Source organism: Ambystoma mexicanum, chromosome 2q, assembly GCF_040938575.1.
Source record: "Ambystoma mexicanum isolate Mex_15411 chromosome 2q, UKY_AmexF1_1, whole genome shotgun sequence".
NCBI lineage: Eukaryota > Metazoa > Chordata > Amphibia > Caudata > Ambystomatidae > Ambystoma > Ambystoma mexicanum.
This window is the reverse complement of record NC_090924.1, coordinates 454,746,647-454,768,034: the sequence shown is the minus strand read 5'-3', so window position 1 is coordinate 454,768,034 and position 21,388 is coordinate 454,746,647. Positions and strand designations below refer to the sequence as shown.

Genomic DNA, 21,388 nt, shown 5'->3' with positions numbered 1-21,388 from the left:
TAGGACAGAGACAGTGGCACATACACCCCAGCCAGCTTCCACATCTAACTGACACCTTCAGAATCCTCACAACGATCACTCACTCAAAACTATACACTGACGTCACAGTATTCCACCAGCATTGCAATGAGCCTGCAGACGTAACCCCAAACCCACGATACTACACTTTGCCTCCTGATTCTCTCTACCTTTCCCCTGTATCTCTTTCATCCTCCATCTTGTTGTTTCCACTGCCTCCACCCTATGTCTCCTCTCACCGGCCTTCACCTTCTTGAATACAGTGATTCTCCTCCCCTCCTTCATCCTCCTCCTTAGTTGTTCTCACTACTTCCTCCTTATAGCTCCTATCTCTCGATCTATTTTCTTCTCTCCTCAGATGTCAACAGGCCTGTCTTACTTCTCACTCTCTGCCACTTCTTTCGACTTCTCTGAAACCCACTTCCTTGGATTCATCTGTTTGGCATTAATGAACGGGTCTGCTCCGCTGGGACTCACACTCCTGCTTGCATGTGCTGGGTAGATTGTTTGCTTCCTCTCACAGTGCTACCTTTTGCACGCATCTGTATTTTGGGCTTATGGGCTCATTCAGTGATTCACAGTGAACAAATGCTGTCTGTGCTCAAACCATGTCCTTAAATCTAGAGTGTTCTTTTTGTGGGGACATGTACTGTAGCAGTGGTACAACAGGCAACAGTTGTTGGAGAGCTTCCCTGCCTATCAAAAGTGTTGCACTTTCTATCAAAGCCAGTCCTCCTTATCCAGCTTGACAACCAAGAGTTTGTGTCAGTCCTTTAGCAAGTTTTGTGTTTAGATTACAATTATCAATTCTTTTAACCTAGCCCACAGTAACCACATGATCAAAAATGGAGGTCCCACGTGGTTGTTGTCACACTCCCTGCCTTCACAAGAGGGCCATATGTTTTCACTTATTTTTCTACATATGCCGAGGGGGTTATGCTAGGGTCTCCCACGGATGTCTGTGGAAACCTGATTCCCCCCAGCAGCATGCTTTTTAGTATTCCCCCCTCCATTATTCCCTTGGCTGAGGCTCTCTCATGAATGTTGGTAATCCTGGGGGTTACTGAATAATGCTGGACCAAGGGTTTCTGGTGTAAATTTACTGACTGAGGCTGCTGATGGACTGGGGAGCCTGGGAGACCCTCCATGTATCCCTCTTGGACCTATATCATAGTAGAAGGTGGTAGACCCTGGCAGCCAAGGTCACCTGACAAACCGTTTCAGACATCACATGCTCAATGATCATAACAAGCTTTGTGATGACTGGGATTCTTCATTCCTTGATTTTAAGCCGTCAGATTGGTTAGGGTGCTGGGATCCCACCTCCCTCTTATGCACACCCTATTGTAATTCCCTTCCCCTCAAGAATTGTATATTTCCTAATGACCAATGTAAGTTAATCTCTGCAGAAAGAGGCTTCAATTATGTTGGCTGCCATCTTTAGATCAGGCATAACCTTTATGGTAGCCGAGCAGGGAATAGTTTCTTACCTGTAACTCAATTTCTCATATCTGGTATCTTTCATAGGTCACATGCTGTGAATATTCCCCGTCATCAGGCTGGGAATCCCTTGTTAACTTATATTTTAATTCCTTTCCTTAGGAAAAGACTTTTGACACCTTGAGTGTCCTACCCATATTGTTGTGAGTGCTTTTGGTCACTACCAATAGGACGTCGAGTGAGTAGCTCAGCCCCCGCAGCTTTCCCTCAGATTTTAACCACTTTTGCTGGTGGATAAGCACATACAGAGGGCGTTTGCCTGGAGGGGAAGGCCGGAGGGCGCATGTGAATCTATGAAAGATACCAACGCTGGAGGAATGGAGTTACAGATAAGAAACTACTCCCTTCTCCATCGTTGGATCTTTCCTAGATTCACATGCTGTGAATAGATTTTGGAGCAGTATACATTTCGGGAGGAGAAAAACAGGCAAACAGAGATCAGAAAAACCTACATTTTATGCCTGTGCAAGAAGTATACACCTACATAACGATAACCCCGGGAGCTGTGGGGCTTACCTTAATGGAACAGCCTTTGAAGGACTGCTCGTCCCATTTGTGTGTCCTCTGCGTGCTGTTGGCCTTTGCGTGGCAGAAGGAGATAGTAGAGGATATCCACCTTGCGATGCCCGGCTTCGTTATAGCTTTCCCTTTGTTTGAGGGTCCGAAAGCGATAAAGAGGTGTCTTGCTGCTCTAAAGGATTTTATCTGGTCCAAGTAATATTTCAACACCCTTTTGACGTTTAGGGAGTGCAGTGCTCTCTCCACTGGTGTGTTGGCGTTTTGGAATAAGGTGGGCAACGTTATGGTTGTGCTTTTGTGGAATTTCAATATCACTTTAGGAATAACGTGGGGATTGGTGGAGAGGATCACCTTGTCCCTTGCAAACATGAGGTATGGGGGACCCACCACTAATGCTCCGAGACCTGTCTTGAGGACATAATAGCGACTAAGAAGGCCACCTTCCAAGTTACAAACTGGATTGCGCAGAAGAGAGAGGCTCAAAAGGGGCTTTCATGAGGCTGGCTAGGACCAGGTTTACGCTCCATACCGGCGGTATCCTTTTCTTCAGTGGAAAAGAGTGGATGAGACCCTTTAGAAAATGTTTGAGCAGTCTGTCGCTATAGAGGGCTGGTCTCCCTCTCTTTCTTGCGAACCTGGAAATTGCTGCCAGGTGTACCTTTATAGAGGAAATAGAAAAACCTTATTTCGTTAGCTTCAGTAATTATGGAAGCACCTGTTGCGGCTGTATGGTCAGTGGTTGCAGGTTGGGCTGCTGTGAACACCATGTGCAAAATCCTCTCAATTTATGTTTGCATGAGTTGTTAGTGGAAGGGACCCTGTCTGCCACCAGTATGCGTTGGCATTCCTGCAGGATGTCTAGGTGGCCGAATTCGGAGTGATCAGGAGCCCCGCTCTCAGCTTGAGGGAGCGTGGGTCGTAATGTAGGATTGCCCCATTGTTCTGAGACAGGAGATCGGCTTGGGCTCCCAGATGGATTGGGTTGTTCGCCGATAGCTGGAGGAGGTCCGAGAGCCAAGTTTCTCTGGCCCAGTATGATGCCACAGGGATTATTTTGCAAAGGTATCCCCAGATGTCTTCCTGATCAATGGAATTGGAGGGAACCTGTATGCAAAGACATTGATCCATGGGAATGAGAATGAGTCTCCTCGCGAGCTTGGATGCGGTAGCCTGCTTGCACATTTCTGGCACTGTTTGTTGGATATTGGGGCAAAGTGGTCCAGCGGAGGTTGGTCCCATGTTGCAAAGATTTTGTTGATTTGGCTGCTGCAAAGCTGGCATTCGTGGGATTGTGTTGTGTCCCTGCTGAGGGAGTCTACCCGCTGGTTGTGTATCCCCAGCAGGTGGAATGCTTGCAGAGCGATGTTGTTGAAAATAGCCCAGTGCCAGATGGTTTGAGCTTCCTGAGACATGGTGCTTGACCTTGTTCCGCCCTGCTTGCGAAGGTAAAACATTGTGGTGGTATTGTCCGTGAAGATCCGCAGAGTTTTGAATCAGCGGAAGGAAGGATTTTAGGGCCAAATGGACCGCTCGCAGCTCTAGGACATTAATGTGCAGGACCGATTTTTTGGGTGTCCATGGGCCTTTTATCTGGTGTTGGCCCAGGTGGGCTCCCACTCCGCCAAGGAGGCATCGGTCACAATCGTGAATTGGTGGGTTGGTTTGAGCAGTGGCATCCATTTTCAGATGTTGCTGCACACTATCCACCATTTCAGTGATCTTGAGAGCGCAGGCATGATGGTGATGATTTCTCCCCAGGAACCTTGGGTTTGTGACCATCTGGTTGCCAGGAACTGTTGTGCCGGTCACATGCGTAGCCTGCAATTGGGTATTAACACAATGCAAGATGACATGGTTCCGAGCAGTGCCATGTATCTGTTTGTTTGGGGTGAATGAGCGTGCCAGAGACATCAACCTGTGCACTATGTTGGCTGAGGGTTTGACTAGGCTTTGTGCTGTGGAGAAATGTGCACCCAGGAATACCAAACTTTTGGATGGTATTACGCAGGATTTGGTGTAGTTGATTGTAAATCCTAACTGTTGGAGTAGAGTCTCCATCTGCGCCAGTGAAGTCGCTGTTTCTTGGTGTGTTGGGGCACTGACCACCCAGTCGCCTAGATATGAATAGACACAGTGGCCCTGATTTTTGATGAAAGCTGCCACTGGGCTAGGAATTTGGTGAAAGTCCTGGGGGCTGATTTGAGGCCGAAAGGGAGAACTCAGAATTGGTAATGCTTGTCTCCGACCTTGAACCTGAGGTACTGCTGGTGCCTGCAATAAATTGGAAAGTGAAAGTAGGCGTCTTTTAAGTCTAATCCTGCTAGATGTTCGTGAAGCTATAACAAGGGGGGTTGTCCTACCCTCTATGGATCTTAGGGGTGCGCAGGGTGGATTCAGCGCACACTGGTTTTAGACCCTTATGGGTGCCCGTGCAGTTTGGGCAACCGTTGGAGGAAAAAGCATGCTTGCTGCTGTCAAACAGATATCTCTAATACAGTAATCATGTACAAAATTCCAAATCTTTTATACAAAATGTGCAGCTTTTTATTAATTTAGCTGATGCTTATTTTCTTTGTGCAAAGCATTTTAGTAGATTTTTTTTATATATGACAATCTATAATGTCCATTGTGGAACACAGAAGCATAGTTAAACATTCACTATGACATCAATGTAAAAGTCAAAGGCATGGTAAATACAGCATTCATTTGTACATTTTAACTGGCAGTTTGTTAGTGAGAAAAAATGTTTCATGCCAATGAGTGTAGAAAACACAGGATAAAAGTTCAGATGGAGGAGACGTTGGAAATCAGTCTCCTATGCCCGGCTAAAGTCTGACCTCATATTTGGTCACAAATCGCTTTCATGACGTCTTGTAGTGTGACCATTTTGAATTTTTGTCTCTTGATGTTTTTGTTTCATTCTCTTAAGTCCAGGATGGGATGCCACTTTCCATCTGGCTTTTTTACAACGAAGTACCTCGAGTATACTCATTTTCCCACCAAGTGTGGGGGAACCCTTTCTATGGCTTTTTTGGCTAGCATTTGACGCACCTCTTGTTGAAGGATCCGTTGATGCAGATGTGACAACGTTACGTGAGGTATGGGCTTTCGTTTGTGCTTGAATTCTAACAGATGGCCGTGTTGGATGGCATCTAGCACCCATTTGTCCTTTGTTATCGATCGCCATCTATCGATGTAAAGCACCACATTTCCTTCTACCGGTGCGTCCTTGGGACAGTCATTCCTGGGACTTGTTCTGCCTACCTCTCTGCGAGGTGGCCGAGCAACGTTTGCATTGTGGTTGGCAGTAGTCACTGGATCGTTGGAAGGACTGGTAGTTTCTTTTATATCCCTAGGAGTACTAGCTGGATCTTGCATACCCTTTGGAGTCTTTTGTTGAAGACGACCTGGTTTGACCCGAGGCTCCATGAAAAGGACAAAAAGACTTTCTGCCTTGTAGGGCAGTTAGTGACTGCGTGGTATCGGAATCCGCCTTCATGGCCTTAAGAGCCTCGTCGAGTTTGTCGCTGAAGATATTTTCACCCTCAAATGGCATGTCCACAACCTTATGTTGCACCGCCTGCCTAAAGTTGGTGCAGTGTAACAAACCTTGCCTTCTCAGGAGCACCCCATTACCAATTTGTATAAACCCTGTCTCTGCGAGGTCCACTGCAATATTTATGCTATGGTTCGAGGCTTCTTCAACCTTGCATACAATTGTAATGGCCTCTTTTCGTTGCTGTTCAGGTAAATGCTCGAGGATGGGAGCTAGCCGGTGCCACATTTTGCGGTCATAGCATGTCACTATGGCTATGGCGTTGGCCGCTTTAACTGTTGTTGCCCCGATGGTGAGTAGCCTGGTGTTGAGTTGTCCCAACAGACCTTGCAAAGTTGACAGTACTCGAACGGATAGAAGAGACTGCGGGTTTAGACACTGAGGGGTGTGGCTTGCTGTCTTACTGGTGTTCTTTCCCCTCTTGATTGGGCGTGAGCGGATAGTCTGTCCTGTGAGTGGGAATGGATTACCGTACATTCTTCGAAGTCTAAATCTGTAACTCCTGGGCAATCCTCCGTAGGAGGTTCGAAATGTGATGTTATCTCATGTTGCAGAATTTCGTCAGGCATGATTTCCATATATTTTATGGGAGATACTCCTAGAAGGTGTTCCCCTGGTTCTGTAGGGTCCTCTGTTGAGGTTCTCAGGACCCCTTAAACACAGGAGGGCAGGCTTGCAGCTTTGTGATAGGCTGGTCAGGATGCTCCATGGTTGAAACCGCGGAAAGAGCTGTTCACAGGTGGGCGTGTACTGTTTTAGAGTACTCGCCTGATGTTTTAACACTGCTTGGCGATTTTCATTTTTTCGTCATCATCAACGAGTGGCCCGACGACGAGTGATGCCCCGATTTCGTCAAAGAATGGGCCGTCGATGGTTCCTGTTCGGAAGAGGACCTATGTCCCTCTCTGGGAGAATGAGACTCCGACGACGAGCAGTGTTTTTTCTTCATCGACAAAGGTTTTGTGGACGACCTGTTCTTATGTTTGTCTTTCATCAGTGAGGTTGTTCTTGAAAACGAGCGGGAAGTCGCCGTCAGGCGCGAGCTCTTGCTTATATGAGACTTGGACGACGATGATCTCATTTCGGTTGTCGCTGTCGTCAACGGTTTCTCCGACAATTGTTTATTCGCAGACAGCGAGCCCACGTGGCTTACCGTTTTGTTCTGGGAGGGAGACTGGGATTGCTTGGCTGCATGGCCTTGGCTTGTCGACGATTTCACCTCACCTTCAGTTGGTTGGGTCTTCTGACCTGGATTCATGGCTGGATGGTGCCCGCTTTTCCGAGGGAGTGGTACCTCTCCCACTCCTTGAAGATCCCACCTCCGACGCACGGTATGCAGATTAGGCAAATCTTTCTGTCTTAGAGGTTTTTTTTGAGAGAAACCCTGACAGATCTTGCAGTCCTCCGACGAGTGATTTGGGCACAGGTAGTATATACAGTCTACATGTCTGTCACCCTTGTAGAAATGTTTTAGGCCGCATGCACCACAGTCTCTAGACAAGGATTTTTTGGATCCGACGGTCTCCATATTCGTTGTCTACGCCGTTGAAGGATCATCGCTTTTTCCGTATTAACTGCTTTCTTGAAAAATTATACTTTCTAAGGTTGAAAAAGATTTTTCTGTGAAGATAAGAACACACAGATTCCTACCAGCTAAGAAGATGGTTGAAATCTTAGGGGAAGCTGTGGGGGCGGAGCGTCACACTCAATGTCCTATTGGTAGCGACCAAAAGCACCCACAATGACGTGGGTAGGACACGTAAGATGTCAAAAGTCTTTTTCCTTAGGAAAGGAATTAAAATATAAGTAACCGGGGCTTCCCAGCCTGACGATGGGGAATATTCACAGCACGTGAATCCATGAAAGATCCAATGCTGGAGAGGCTTAGTTGCCCAATATGGTAACAGGATTTCCTCCCTAACCAACTGTCTGCATTAAGTGAGGGCCTCCCATTTGCAACTCCTCTTCAGCGTGTGACTGCTTTGTTGTTCTTTCCTGCTTGGGCTAAATTGATGAGCCTCCCAGCGTGCAGCATCATGGTCAGAGTGTCTCTGTCTTCCTGTGCATGCCCGTAAACAATACCCTAGCAGGGTGAGATGTTCCCTAACTGTCCTGTCTCCACGGAGCTCACCTTTTGGTATTGTGGGGCTCAACGCACTTGTCCTATGCTATACAACTCTAACCCAGACTCCAAAATGAGGGACCCCATATTATCTTCCATGTAACATTTGTAATACGTGCCTTGAGGTGAGGGGGGTCTTTGGGAGACATTTTGGGTTTCCCTGTGGAGTCAGGTGGAGACGTTGGGTGGATTCTGGAGAATTCAGCATAAACCACCTCCAAAGGTCACATCACATAGTTGGCCCACAAGCCCCGCAGTCCATCTCCATGACCCTCCTGCACATCGTTCTGCCACCAGGCACACACAGGAAGAGGCATTTAGATTGCATGAATATTAGTTAAGATGGCATGATAGAGAACCATGCATTTCCCTGCAGTCTTCTGACACAAATCTGAAAAGGCTTGCATGACATTAGAAAGTGATTCTCTGTATGAGACTTCTTCATCAATGAGAGATATAAGGTTTATCAACACCCAATCAACATCTTCACTCCAATGATTTGCATTAATATATTCCACATGGACCTGCTCTGGCCCTATTTTGTGCCTCAAGCCTCTAAGAGTTGGCATCTGACAGACTATATATGGGACTTTCTTATATGCAAGCCGAATGTATACTGCGTAAGTCTCTGATTTTGAGATACACCCTAGCCTCCTCTCACAAAACTGACATCAAGTCGCCCCACAACACTGAGGCCCTGATTCATGGAACTATCTGCGTGTAAAACAGGGATCCCCATTCGTCAAACATGGATTTTTACAGGCAGAATGGCACGCAAATCCCCGTTTTACATGCAAGTAATTCCATGAATCAGGGCCTGAGACTCTTCTTGACCTCGAGAGACAGAGCTACATTTATAAGAATCACTAAATGTTGCTGTGCTAGACCTCGAGGCCGAGAAGCTTCTCTGCATCGAAAGACCATATGAATGCATTGAATTTAGAATAAATCACCCTGGACCACTGAAGGGTACTTGGCTTGAGGTGTTGCAGTTTCAAGAGGGGGTTAATGTTTGGTGGTCATGGTTCCCTTGGACGCCTTGAGAGGAATCATATAGGAAACTATTGCAAGAGTAGGTGTAATACTACTCAAAATTCCTGCTGACCTCTTCATCCAAGAATGCATGGATGGAAACTTGTCCTCAAGAGGAAAAAGGTATGCAGTAATAAAATCACGGCAAAAAAGTCATCTGCACAAAAAATCGTGGAAAAAATGCCATGATTTCACCCGGTAATGGTGTACCCCATTATATCATTTAAGGGGAGCAGGTGTTGCGGGGGAGTCCCCCGCTCCCCTTAAATGGTATAATGGGTCTGGGGGTTGCGGAGGTGTCCCCCGCATCCATTACATGGATTGCGGCAGCAAATCCACTGTGTTTTTGCCACGATTTTCTGTGCAACAGCAATTTTTGCCCTGATTTTAACACATGGAACCGAGGAAAAGTCAGCAAGAAATGTGTTCCTGCAATAAAAATCAAGGAAAAAAAGACACGGAAACACCAACGAAAAAAGGGCATGTCAAAATGTTGAAATAAAATATAAAATGGTTCTTTCCACACTTCGAAACGGGGTTAAGGCTCTTTTCTGAAAGGAACACTGAAATGTATGGAAACAGTACTGTTTCAATATAGAAAATGTATTAATTGTTGACAAAGAGGTGCTGTAAAATAAACCTTTCATAAAAGGTTCTACAGGTCAAGATTCTGAAAGCTTATGAATATGTGGCGGGTCCCATGCTCGAGAAAGGTGGCCTTACCTATCATGTACCTAACTGTAAAATAATAACACTGATTTTTTATATTCCTATTAAAACAGCAAGTGGGCTGGACAGGATTTGATAGACAAACACGTCCTCCCCAACCTTTTGTAACCTTTGCTCGTACACCAACAGCAAAGGCATAAACGTAATGCCATTAAAAACCTTAATCTTTCAGATAGTACCTCACTTTATCTCCTCAATTCTATGGGCCTCATTATGAGTAGGGCAGTAAGGGATACCGGGCACCGGTAAGGAGAACGGTGCCGGTAATCCCTTACCGCCTTACTATGAGTTTCCTTAGCGGGTCCCTCCTTTAACGCCTGGTCTGACCAGGCGTTATGGACGGGACCCGTTAAGGGACTTCAGAGTTAATAACGGTACCACAATTTGCGGTACCGTTATTAGCGCCTTCCACATTCCCATTGAGTTCCATGGGGGCTCAAATGGGAATGGGGAATGGCTTTTTCAATGGGGACTTACCGGTCCCGCAAAGGTCGGACTACACTGGTAAGTCCCCATTGAACGAGACCGGTGCCGGACACTTTATTGGTGGCAGTCATGGCGCAAATAGCGCCATGATTACCACCAATCTCGTAATGAGGCCCAATGTCTTGCAACTGCACACACACATTGCAACATTAGACATACTAGAGTAATGTTATTTACAAGTTCATTTTTACTCACATATATCAAGCTCGTCCTTCAGCTTCTCACTGTGTGAGTTGTACTGGCGTAGATCTTCATTTATTAACCTTTTGGCTGGAAAATAATATTAAAAACACATATTACAATGGGTATGGGAGCTCTCCAGTAACTGTTGCCAACTTATTCCAAACAACCACACTAAACAGGGCACCTATTTATTTATGTTTTTTTATAATGCGCTTAATACCTAAATTCGGTTTCTAAGCGCAGATCCGGGATTCGAACCTCTGTTGCTCTGCGTGGTCTTGCTTCCAAGACCAGCACGTTGCCCCTGTGCTATCCTTTGTTCACTTGGGAGTGTTGCGGGTACCTAGAGGAGGGGCCCTCTGTGAGACTGCCAGAAGAGTGTGGGAGGGCCCCTCATAGTCTGCTCCGATCGTGGTGGTTTTGGGGGTACAGACCTCTCTTGGTTCAGGAGGGGTGGCTGTCACACCAGTGCACCAGCAGGGGATTACAGGTCTGGGGGACTTGATTGGGCAGGGACTAGCTGAAAGAGGGGTAGCAGCTCCAACATTGGCTTTGGAGGTACCCACACAGCAGCAACCAGATGCATGTTCAGGGATAGCAGGTCCTGCCGTGACTATGGGACGTGCACCTGAGTTGGTTGGCACTTCCTTAGTAACTATTGCGCCTTTATTATCTGGCAGGACCACCATAGCATAGCATATTCCCAGGCATGTGAAAGAGCGGATTTGGGATAGGGAATATTTTGAGATATTCTCATTATTAGCAGTAGAGAGGACAGAGGAGGATATTACGGTTAGCAAAGAAGAGGACAAGAAGGGCAAAAAAGAACTAGGCCTGAGGAGAACATAAGAAATTGGAACAAGGCATTCTCTTTGTTAGCAGCAGTATTGATGGAGAAATACCCAGAGCAGGGGCCAGCTTTATGGAAGTACACGGATACTATTGTAAATGAGCAAAGAAAGTATGGCTCCACGCGATGGATAGATTACGACAGGGATTTTAGATCCAAGACTTCAATGGTGACATGGCATGGGATCAGATGTCACAAATTGCTGGTTTGTCAGAAATGGCCAAATCACTTTCGACTTCAGTCTCCTCCCCTTCCTCCTCACCTGAAGATAATATCCTGGAGGGCTTCTTTCTTCTTTCCTTGATTAACGATTTCTTTTTTAGTAGGTATGGCCTGCCTCGGAATGACGCCACCCTGGTTGCGGAAGTGTTCCGGGAACCAAGGGCCCCAGGACCGTGACAGCCAAAAAAGGGGAAAAAGCCACTCGGGCAAAAAACCCCGAATCCTCCGGCCGCGGAGCGATCCTCGGAACGGACACTGAAGATCCAGATGGAGAGACGATCGGAGCGGAGTATCCTGGAAGGTATCCAACGAGGCTCCGAACAAGTAAAGAAGCCAAAGGAGAACCAGGAGAAGAGAGGTAGGTGAACCAGGGAACAAGGATACGGGCAGGAGGCAGAGCAAGGTTGTCCCGTTGACCAGGAGCGAAGGTGGCGGGAAGGGAGAGCGAGTCACAAGAAAGCAGGGAGGAAAGGAGAAGGCAACAGAAGAAAGCAGGGCTTAGCAAAGCCAAGGGAAATAACAGGAGCGTAGCAACAAAGGGAGAGAGCAAACTCACAGTTGAAACGCGAGGAGCCGGCGGCTACTGTGCACAGATAAACAGTGGGCGGCCATGTTGGAAAAAGACTAGACCGCTGCTTCCGAGCGTATCAAACGTGACGGAACGGATAATGGCGGCTCGTTTTCCATCTGTCCCAATGTCTGATGAAAAAGGGACGCATGACAGTATGCCCCCCTCCAAAGCGGGAGCACCCCGGCTTACCCGGATGGGCCCGAAAAAACTGTTTGATCAAACGTGAAGCATGCACATTAGAACAAGGTTCCCAGGAGTCTTCGGACGGCGAGTAGTTTTTCCATGAGACCAAAAACTCCAATCGTCCTCGGTGATAACGAGAATCCTTGATCTTGGCCACTTCATATTCATCCTCAACCGGATCTTGGTCTTCCACAAAAGGACCCAGAGGGGCAGTGGGAATGTCAGCCAAAGCTGGTTGCAGCTGGGAAGAATGAAACACCGGATGGATTCTTTTCATGCGAGTAGGCAGTTGCAGTCTGAAGGCCACCGGATTGATCTGAGAGGTCACAGTATAGGGACCCACAAATCTGGGTGACAACTTCGATGGACGAATCCATCTTGGGAGAAATCTAGTGGACAACCAGACTCTCGATCCGACCTTAATAGCGGGAAGGTCAGATTGTCCTTGATCCGCTGAGAGTTTGTACTGATTGCGAGCCTGAACCAGAGCAGCCTTGGCTGTCTTATGGGCTGCCGTAATCCGTTGCAAGCGGTCTTCAATGGTAGGACTTACTGCATCCGATTCCAAAACCGGTAAGATACTTCGTGGATGAAGGCCAAAGGTTGAGAAAAAAGGACTTAGTCCTGTAGCAGAATGGACACTGTTGTTATAAGCAAATTCCGCTGTAGGTAGTAGATCGTACCAGTTGTCTTGAGCATCATTAATGTAGCACCGCAGGTATTGTTCCAGAGTTCCATTCAGAGGCTCGGTCTGACCGTTAGTCTGGGAGTGGAACCCCGAGGACAACGCCCGTTCAATGCCCAATCTTCGACAAAGAGCAGCCCAGAATTTCGAGGTATATTGGCTTCCTCGATCCGAAATGACCTTAGTTGGCAATCCGTGAAGGCGGACTATATCTCGTATGAATACCTCGGCCATCAGGAGGGCCGAAGGAATCCCTGTGAAAGGAGAAAAGTGAGCCAGTTTGGTGAGGGTATCAACGGTAAACATGATACAAGTATGACCTCGAGACTCCGGTAGATCGACCACGAAACCCGTAGAAATCTGTTCCCAAGGGGTCCGAGGTAGAGGGATTTGTTCCAAGAGTCCTATGGGTTTTCGAGAATAATTCTTGTTCCGGTGACATTGCGCACACGCCTGGACATACTTCTTAATGTCCGAAGACATCTTCTGCCAGAAGAAAGATCTCTGAACAAGAGCTTCAGTGTTCATTATACCCCTATGCCCTGCAGTAGGGTGATCGTGACACCAGGAGATAACCTTCTGCTGCAAACTGACCAGGGGCACAAACAATTGTTTGTCAATAAAGCATAAGCCGTCTCTAAGGTCCACCTGGACACGGGGTGAAGAACCGAATGGCAATGAGTTCTTGGACGTTGCGGTCCTTACTTGAGAAGGGAATGATGAGACGGAACCAATAAACACTCGATTGGTAAAGAGACTTTCCTTGTAGCTCTGTGATGTATCTTCTGCGGTGTCTCTACGGGAAAGAGCATCTGCAATGACATTTTGGGTTCCAGGTACATAAGTGATTTCAAAGTCGAAATGAGCAAAAAAATGTGCCCATCGGGCTTGGCGTGTATTGACACATTCCAGGTTTTGTAATGATCGAAGATTCTTGTGGTCAGTCCTGATGAGAAAGGGCTGACCTCCTCCTTGTAACAGATGCCTCCACTCTTCACATGACAATTTTATGGCTAGAAGCTCCCGTTCTATAACTGAGTAATTGCGTTGGCTGGAGGGGAGTGTCTTGGAAAGGTATGCAATGCAGTGTTCTTCTCCCTCCATTTCCTGTAGAAGGACTGCTCCCACTGCATTGGCGGAAGCATCAGCTTCTACAACAAACCTCTTGGATTGATCGGGTTGGACTAAGATGGGAGCATAACTGAACTTACTTTTGAGAGTCAAGAAAGCTTCCTCGGCTGCCGAGGACCAAGTAAAAGGTTGGTTTTCTTTTTTCAACAGAGAGGTAATGGGAGCTACTGTAGCAGATAAATTCTGAATTAATTTTCTGTAGAAGTTGGTGAACCCCAGAAATCTTTGTACCTCTTTTATGGTCTTGGGAGATGACCAATCCAGGATGGCAGATACCTTCTTATTGTCCATCCTTATTCCTTCTTTAGAAAGTATGAATCCTAAATAATGGACAGAGGACACCAGGAATTTGCATTTGCTGGGTTTAACCAAAAGATGATTTTCTTGAAAGCGTCAAAAAACATGGTGGAGATGGCTGATGTGTTCTTGATGGGTCTCGGAAAACACGAGGATATCATCCAGATAGGCGATCACCGAATGAAATAGCAAATCAGAGAATGTACGATCCATGAATCGTTGAAAAATTGCGGGTGCATTAACCAACCCGAAAGGCATGACCTTATATTCATACAGACCATAAGGTGTCCTAAATGCTGTTTTCCACTCATCGCCGTTTCTAATGCGCAAAAGATGATAAGCATTTCTTAAGTCAAGTTTGGAAAAAACGGTGGCCCCTCTCATGGCCTCTATTATATCAGCAATCAGAGGCATAGGGTACCGATCCCGAATGGTTACAGCATTGAGACCTCTATAATCAATACAGGGTCTCAGCTCGGTGGAATCTCTTTTGGCGATAAAAAACAACGGAGCACCTGCAGGAGAATTGGAAGGCTGAATGAGACCGTTGATCAGGTTGGCGTCCAAATATTTCCGGAGTACTTCCTTTTCTTTCAGAGAAAGTGAAAACATTCTGCCAAAGGGCACTAAGGCCTCTGGCATCAGACTGATGGCACAATCTTCTGGACAATGTGGTGGAAGATCGTGATCGGCCTTTTCTAGGAAGACTTGACCATATTCTTGGAACTGAGGAGGTATCAGATGTATGGCTCGTGGTTGGGTGTCTACTGACTGAAGGATCGCTGGAAGGTAACTGTCAGATTGCAGACAGGACTGTTGACAATGAGTAGGCAGAAAACTGAAAGTGTTCTTTGACCAGTCGATGGTGGGGTTGTGTAAGCGCAGCCAAGCGATTCCCAAAATCATGTGAAAATGTGCTGCTCGAATAATCTTAAAAGATATGTCCTCTTTATGCTGTTGGATGGTAAGGTTGATGGTTTCCGTAGAATGTGTAATGGGACCTGAGCAAAGGGGAGTACCATCCACTCCTTCCACCTTGAGATTCTCCTGATTGAGAATGCGAGGGATTCCCATCTTTTCCGCCCACAGGGTGTCAACAAAATTGCCCGCTGCTCCACAGTCAATGAGAGCAAGGGTTTCTACTGATTTGTCTCTCCAATCCAATTGTATGGTTACTACCATCAAGCGAGTATCCTCCGACTGCGAAGATGGTGTGATGGATAATGAGACATAGGGAATTTCGGCACTACCTCGAACCATTGTCCCCCTTAGGTTCGAGGTGTCCTGTTTCCCGACCGTCTTGGAGGCACATCGGGAACATTTCTGAGCAGATGTGAAGAGGCTCCGCAATACATACAAAGGCCGGAATCTCTACGTCTCTTCGTTCCTCTTGCATTAGTGGGGCTCTCATGGATCCAACTTGCATTGGTTCTTCCTTATTCAAGGTACTTGGAGAAGGTGAGTGAGGAGGAATAGGGGCAGGATAGCTTGTTGTTCCCTTCCCTCTCTTTCTTTCTTGTCTGCGCTCGTTCATTCTATGTTCAATTTGAAGTACCACTAAAAGAAGTTCTGAGAACGAGGCAGGTCGTGGTACTCTGGCCAGCTCATCTTTAAGTTCCTCTTTGAGACCTCTGCGAAAAATAGTAAATTGTGCTTGTTCTGACCAAATAGATTCAACAGCTAATCGTTTAAATTTTGTGATGTAAGACAAAAGATCCATCTGACCCTGGTGCACTTCCAGAAATTCCTCGCAGGCCAAATATGTTACCTCCGGTCTCTCGAATGTTTGCCGCAATTTGGTAAGAAATGCATTCCAATCTTGCATTACCGGATCATTCCCAGTGACCAAAGGATTAGCCCAGGCCAGAGCGTTTCCAGTCATATTAGAGACTGCAAATCCCACCTTGTTCAGATATGTAGAATAGGCTGTGGGTCGAAAGGCAAAGTATACATTACTGGCTTCTATGAATTCCTTGAGTAGCTTGGGTGTGCCATCGAATCTCCCCACAGACAGGGGAAGCGAAGGGAGATCAGAGCGTGTCTCTCGATTGGACACCAATTGCCTGAGTACATTATTCTCAGTTTTAAGGTTCTGCATCTCTTGATTGAGATTTCGGACCTCCACATTCAAGGTTTGAACTGCAGAAACCAATTCTTGCAGTTGTTCCGGTGTGGCCATCTTGGTTGGTGTTGGGCGTTTCAAACTGTCACAAATTGCTGGTTTGTCAGAAATGCCCAAATCACTTTTGACTTCAGTCTCCTCACCTTCCTCCTCACCTGAAGATAATATCCTGGAGGGCTTCTTTCTTCTTTCCTTGATTAACGATTTCTTTTTTAGTAGGTATGGTCTGCCACGGAATGACGCCACCCTGGTTGCAGAAGTGTTCCGGGAACCAAGGGCCCCAGGACCGTGACAGCCAAAAAAGGGGAAAAAGCCACTCGGGCAAAAAAAAACGAATCCTCCGGCCGCGGAGGGATCCTCGGAACGGACACTGAAGATCCAAATGGAGAGACGATCGGAGCAGAGTATCCTGGAAGGTATCCGACGAGGCTCCGAACAAGTAAAGAAGCCAAAGGAGAACCAGGAGAAGAGAGGTAGGAGAACCAGGGAACAAGGGTACAGACAGGAGGCAGAGCGAGGGTGTCCCGTAGACCAGGAGCGAAGGTGGCGGGAAGGGAGAGTGAGTCACAAGAAAGCAGGGAGGAAAGGAGAAGGCAACGGAAGAAAGCAGGGCTTAGCAAAGCCAAGGGAAATAACAGGAGCGTAGCAACAAAGGGAGAGAGAAAATTCACAGTTGAAACGCGAGGAGCCGGCGGCTACTGTGCACAGATAAACAGTGGGCGGCCATGTTGGAAAAAGACTAGACCGCTGCTTCTGAGCGTATCAAACGTGACGGAACGGGTAATGGCGGCTCATTTTCCATCTGTCCCAATGTCTGATGAAAAAGGGGTGCATGACATCAGAAGGACATGGAGGGCTGGGTTTCATTTATGGGTAGTAAGGACAGGGCCAGTAAGGCAACTGTCGATGTGTCAAATGAGACGCAGAAGGTCTTGGTACTGTAAGGACAAGCCCAACCATAAAACCGACTGGCGGCCCTTTCAGCAAGACCCCTCAGCACTGAGTAGAAATGATCAAGCACATAGGGGTTTTGGTTCTGGACAGGTCTGCAGATCATTTAACAAGGGGTTGTGCAGTTGGGGTACAAGGTGAAGTTTTGTACACCATTGCTCTAAGGGTGGGGTAGTCACCCAGTCACATGCTGCTTAAATTCCGAGGGGGGTGGCAGGACCAGGGGGCAACAGAACGGTGCACAATAGATCAATGTGGGGAAAAGGACCCTCCTCAGCAGGAAAATGGTGCAGCAAGACTTTAGAAATTTTTACCAAAAGGACAAAGAGTTTGTGTTACAATTTAAGGGTTTTTGTTGTCCTGCATGCTGCCGGTGTGCATACTAACAGTTTATGTTTATGTACTGTCATAGGAATGGCGGTATCAGAGGACGACAAGGACTACCTCAGGTTTGTCTCTAGAGTATGGCCATGGGCACTGATGAAGGGCCCAGAAGTTTGGTAAGGTGTGGGGTACTCACACGGGTTACAAGCTCAGTGTTAAGACTGGATACTAGTCCAAATATGTCAGCCAAGCTTACAATTAGAAGTATGAGGTACAGTAGGCCAAGCGAAGCCTGGTGAAGTACTTTGCATACAGTCATAAGAATATTTAAATAACATGACACAAGCCTAGAAGGTACACAGACCAAAAGCATAAACTTGTTATGACCAAATAATTGTTTTCAGCCTTTCCACCATGTGGAATGGACACCCAAAAGGGGGGATGGTGAGTATGTTTGCCCGAAACTCTGAGGCCAGTGTTGAGGGAGCCCTAATCTGATGGCCAGACACCAGAGGGGGACCGTCCTCACAAGAACAGACATAAGAGTGATCCATACATAGATTATAAGAGTGACTCACCTGGCAGTCAGACAACATAAGGCAAAAGTATCCTCAGGGTTGTTTTCACAGCTCTTTAATGGGCAGGATGTGCTAATGAGAGACAGGGAGTGTAGATGCAATTATATAAGGTCAGTACCTTTTTGCGGCATTGGGGGCAGCAACCCCCAAAGCGTGGCAGTTACGGGGCAGTCCTAGCCGTAGAGGAGTTTGACGCTGCGGTTTCGGCAGTGGGCAGTTTCCCGATGGCTGCACTAGAGCCAAATTCGGACGACAGCCACTGACTCCTTTATCGACAGTTGAGACTCCTTGTCAACGAGATTCAGAGGTCCCGAAGAATTACTGCTTGGCAGTTTATAATCAGAAGCGGAGACGTCCGCTACTCTGCAAACCGGAAGTGATAAGTGTCCATGGGAACTATAAGATAATGACAAGCCCGACAAACCAATGGGCTACCTTAGAAGTCTAAGGAGATGTGACTTAACCTAGGGCAGGGACAGCACCCCAAAATTAAATGTTTATGATACGTTGAATCTCTTGAAAACATATTTTCTCTGTGTGACTTGTAGGTGGGTATGTTGCCCATTATGTTACACAGATTGCTTGATTACTTGCTATGCAAGTTATTTTCTTGCTCCAATGAATCCTGTGTAATTGGCATTTTGGATATGCGGTGCATGGTCTACCTGGCAGATCAACTTCAGAAGCAAGATTTGAAGGGAAGGGATGCAGGTGAGTCCCATGAATACATGCATAAGTTAACACAAGGGAGATTTTAGTGTACGTCCTTTAGGCTAGCACTAGTGGATGCAGTTTATTGTCTACATATAAGCAATTTCATCAATATTTCACTGTATTCCATTTTATTTCATTTTTCCTGAACAAACCTTTCATAACAAAACATGCTCTACTTCCCGTCTTTACCAAAACAAAGGTCCTTGAAATCTAACCCTGTCAGTAACCCAGTGCCTAAACCTACGTTCAACCATAACCATAATCATAAACTGTTAGAACTCAGGTTTTATGACAATGAAACACAAAGGATACAGAATTATATGCCTCAGGTTAACTTAAAGGATACAGACTGGTAGTTACAAAGGATACACTCAGTGTCTTCTCCCATCGACTGGTGTCAGAGGTAGAACGTAGTATGTCAAGAGAAACCTTCTAACAAATGTCACTCTCCGACTAGTAAAAACCACAGTCAAAGAGAGCTATTGGTGGTAAGGGCGTGAGTGGACTAAGATTCACCAGGCTGTCGAATAGAGAGGGACTAATTAGAACACTATTGATTTCAAGAGGTCAGCAAGAGCCTATATTATATAGACTAACCTGGATGTACACAGCCACAGGTAATTCCAAAAACTGTCCGATGAATCCAAGGAAACAACGACAAGGAAGGAGTAGTGAGGAATCTAACCCGGATGGAACGAGGGCCGCACTAGCGTCGGGTTGGTGCAAGCAGGAAAGCGTCCAAAGTTCAGTGCACCTGTAGGTAGAAGGAGGAGATGGAGAACCTTGATCCAGGAAGATAAGCCCCTTTTCTGAAGTAGAAAGTCCAGTTGAGAGCACAACCAGAAATGCCTTACTAAGACACTAACCTTTCCTGCAAGTAGGGTAGGATACTCACAAGGCAAGTGAATGCCTATAGTAATCAGGGTGACAGAGTGTCCAATTAGGAAAGTAGAAATGGGTAGATATGAAGTAGGACTCTGCAGGATGTTGTTGGCAGTCCGTGGAATACAGCCGGAGGCTCTGTAAGGAACAGAGCAGGAGATTGCTGTGCCTCGCGTAGGAACGCGGCGGGGCTCCGTATTGGAACGAAGCAAGAAGTTGTAGAGTGCCGCATAGGAACGCGGAAGAACTGGCAGCTCTGTGACGAGCGGGGTGCCGGGCGCCGCGTAGTAACGCGGGAAAGGCAACCGGTCCTTCTGGAGAAAGAAACCAGTAAGGCAAGAATTGCCGAAGGAAAAATGAGCGTCTGCAAGGAATAGCAGAAGCAAAGCTCCGAAACGCTGACAAACGTGAAACGATCAGAAGCGCAGTTGCTTAACATCCGCCTCGTTAAATGGTGTCAGCTGACGTGCACCTGACCAACGTGATGACGTATACGTGACATATACGTTGATCAGGTGATGCGAGCTCGCATTGTGTAGTATTAGCGGCGTCTCCCGGACAATTTCCATTGTATAGAACGGCCTGGCCATTCTGAAAGCTGAAGATGCCGGTAAGCAGGAGCGTTTAGGGAAATTAAAGGAGCCGGATGATCCTGGGGTGGCAGGAATGACATAAACTTGCCCTCTACCTACCTCAGTACCATCAACCTATCCTTTATCCTAAAAAACCCTAATCCTTACCCTAACAATCCTCATCTGGAATCCCAACCTTCACCTTCAACCTGTCCCGAAGTTTGCCCTTCACTTTAACATATGCCTAAACCTAACATTGGTTATAACATCCTAATGGTAACCCTGATCTTGTCCCTAACCTAACCTCAGTATGAACTCTATAACAGAAAAGGCCCTGCTCCAATTTTTGTGATGCTGAAGTAGATCTACATTATGTTAGCCATAAACCCAAACTGACATCTATACATAGAACTGGAAAGATCACTCCTTGATGGCAGAGACATTTAGCTACACAAGTACGCTAATGACACCCAGCTGTACCTAAAGGTAAACTGCTCCCATTCACTCACCACTCCACTTTTATCAGTCACCTCCGGAAATGCCTTGCAACCATTCAAACAAAATGCAATTTGTGCTCATCAGCCACTCCTCCAATCAGAAGAACATCCAAAGATAGCTGAACGAGATGCACCTGGTTGCATTCAGCCCCCAAATCTCCCCGCCTGTCAAATCCTTTGGGTTCATCATGGACAGCAAGAACTCCTCTTAGCAGCACATCAACATGAACGTTCAGGCCCAGCAGTGCCAGATCATGCTGCTCCACAGGATTAAGCCCTTACTTCATTTCCCAGGATTTCCAGACCATGGTGCGGGCTCTTCTGATTGCACACATTGATCGAAGTAATGCCATCTTCGCCAGGCTCAGTGCAGTACACCTGTCTCCCCTCAATGCAGTTCATCATGCTGCAGCCCACCTTATCACAGATTCTAAACAAATCGACGACATCATCCACATCCTGTGTGACCTTCACTTGCTCCCTATCACTGCCAGAATCCTTTTCAAAATGAATGGCCTGTATCACCTACAAGGCAACCCAGCTCAGATAGATGCATGTCTCCCTTGTGAACAAACTTAACACCATGGATGGTACATACTTCTCTAGGAGCCAGACCATTCCTAGGCTGGAAACTAAACTAGCCTGCAAAGAAAAGACCAGGGAA

General features: G+C 46.7%; 1 protein-coding gene across 1 annotated transcript in view; it reads right to left on the bottom strand.

Annotated features, from left to right (window-relative positions):
• The window catches only part of LOC138568762 (synaptonemal complex central element protein 1-like), a 1,666,397-nt gene that overhangs the window by 1,527,086 nt on the left and 117,923 nt on the right, over positions 1-21,388 (bottom strand). Inside the window, exon 4 of the mRNA XM_069646543.1 lies at positions 10,158-10,232. Coding sequence (XP_069502644.1) covers positions 10,158-10,232 — 75 coding nt within the window. The remainder of the gene's footprint in view (positions 1-10,157; positions 10,233-21,388) is intronic.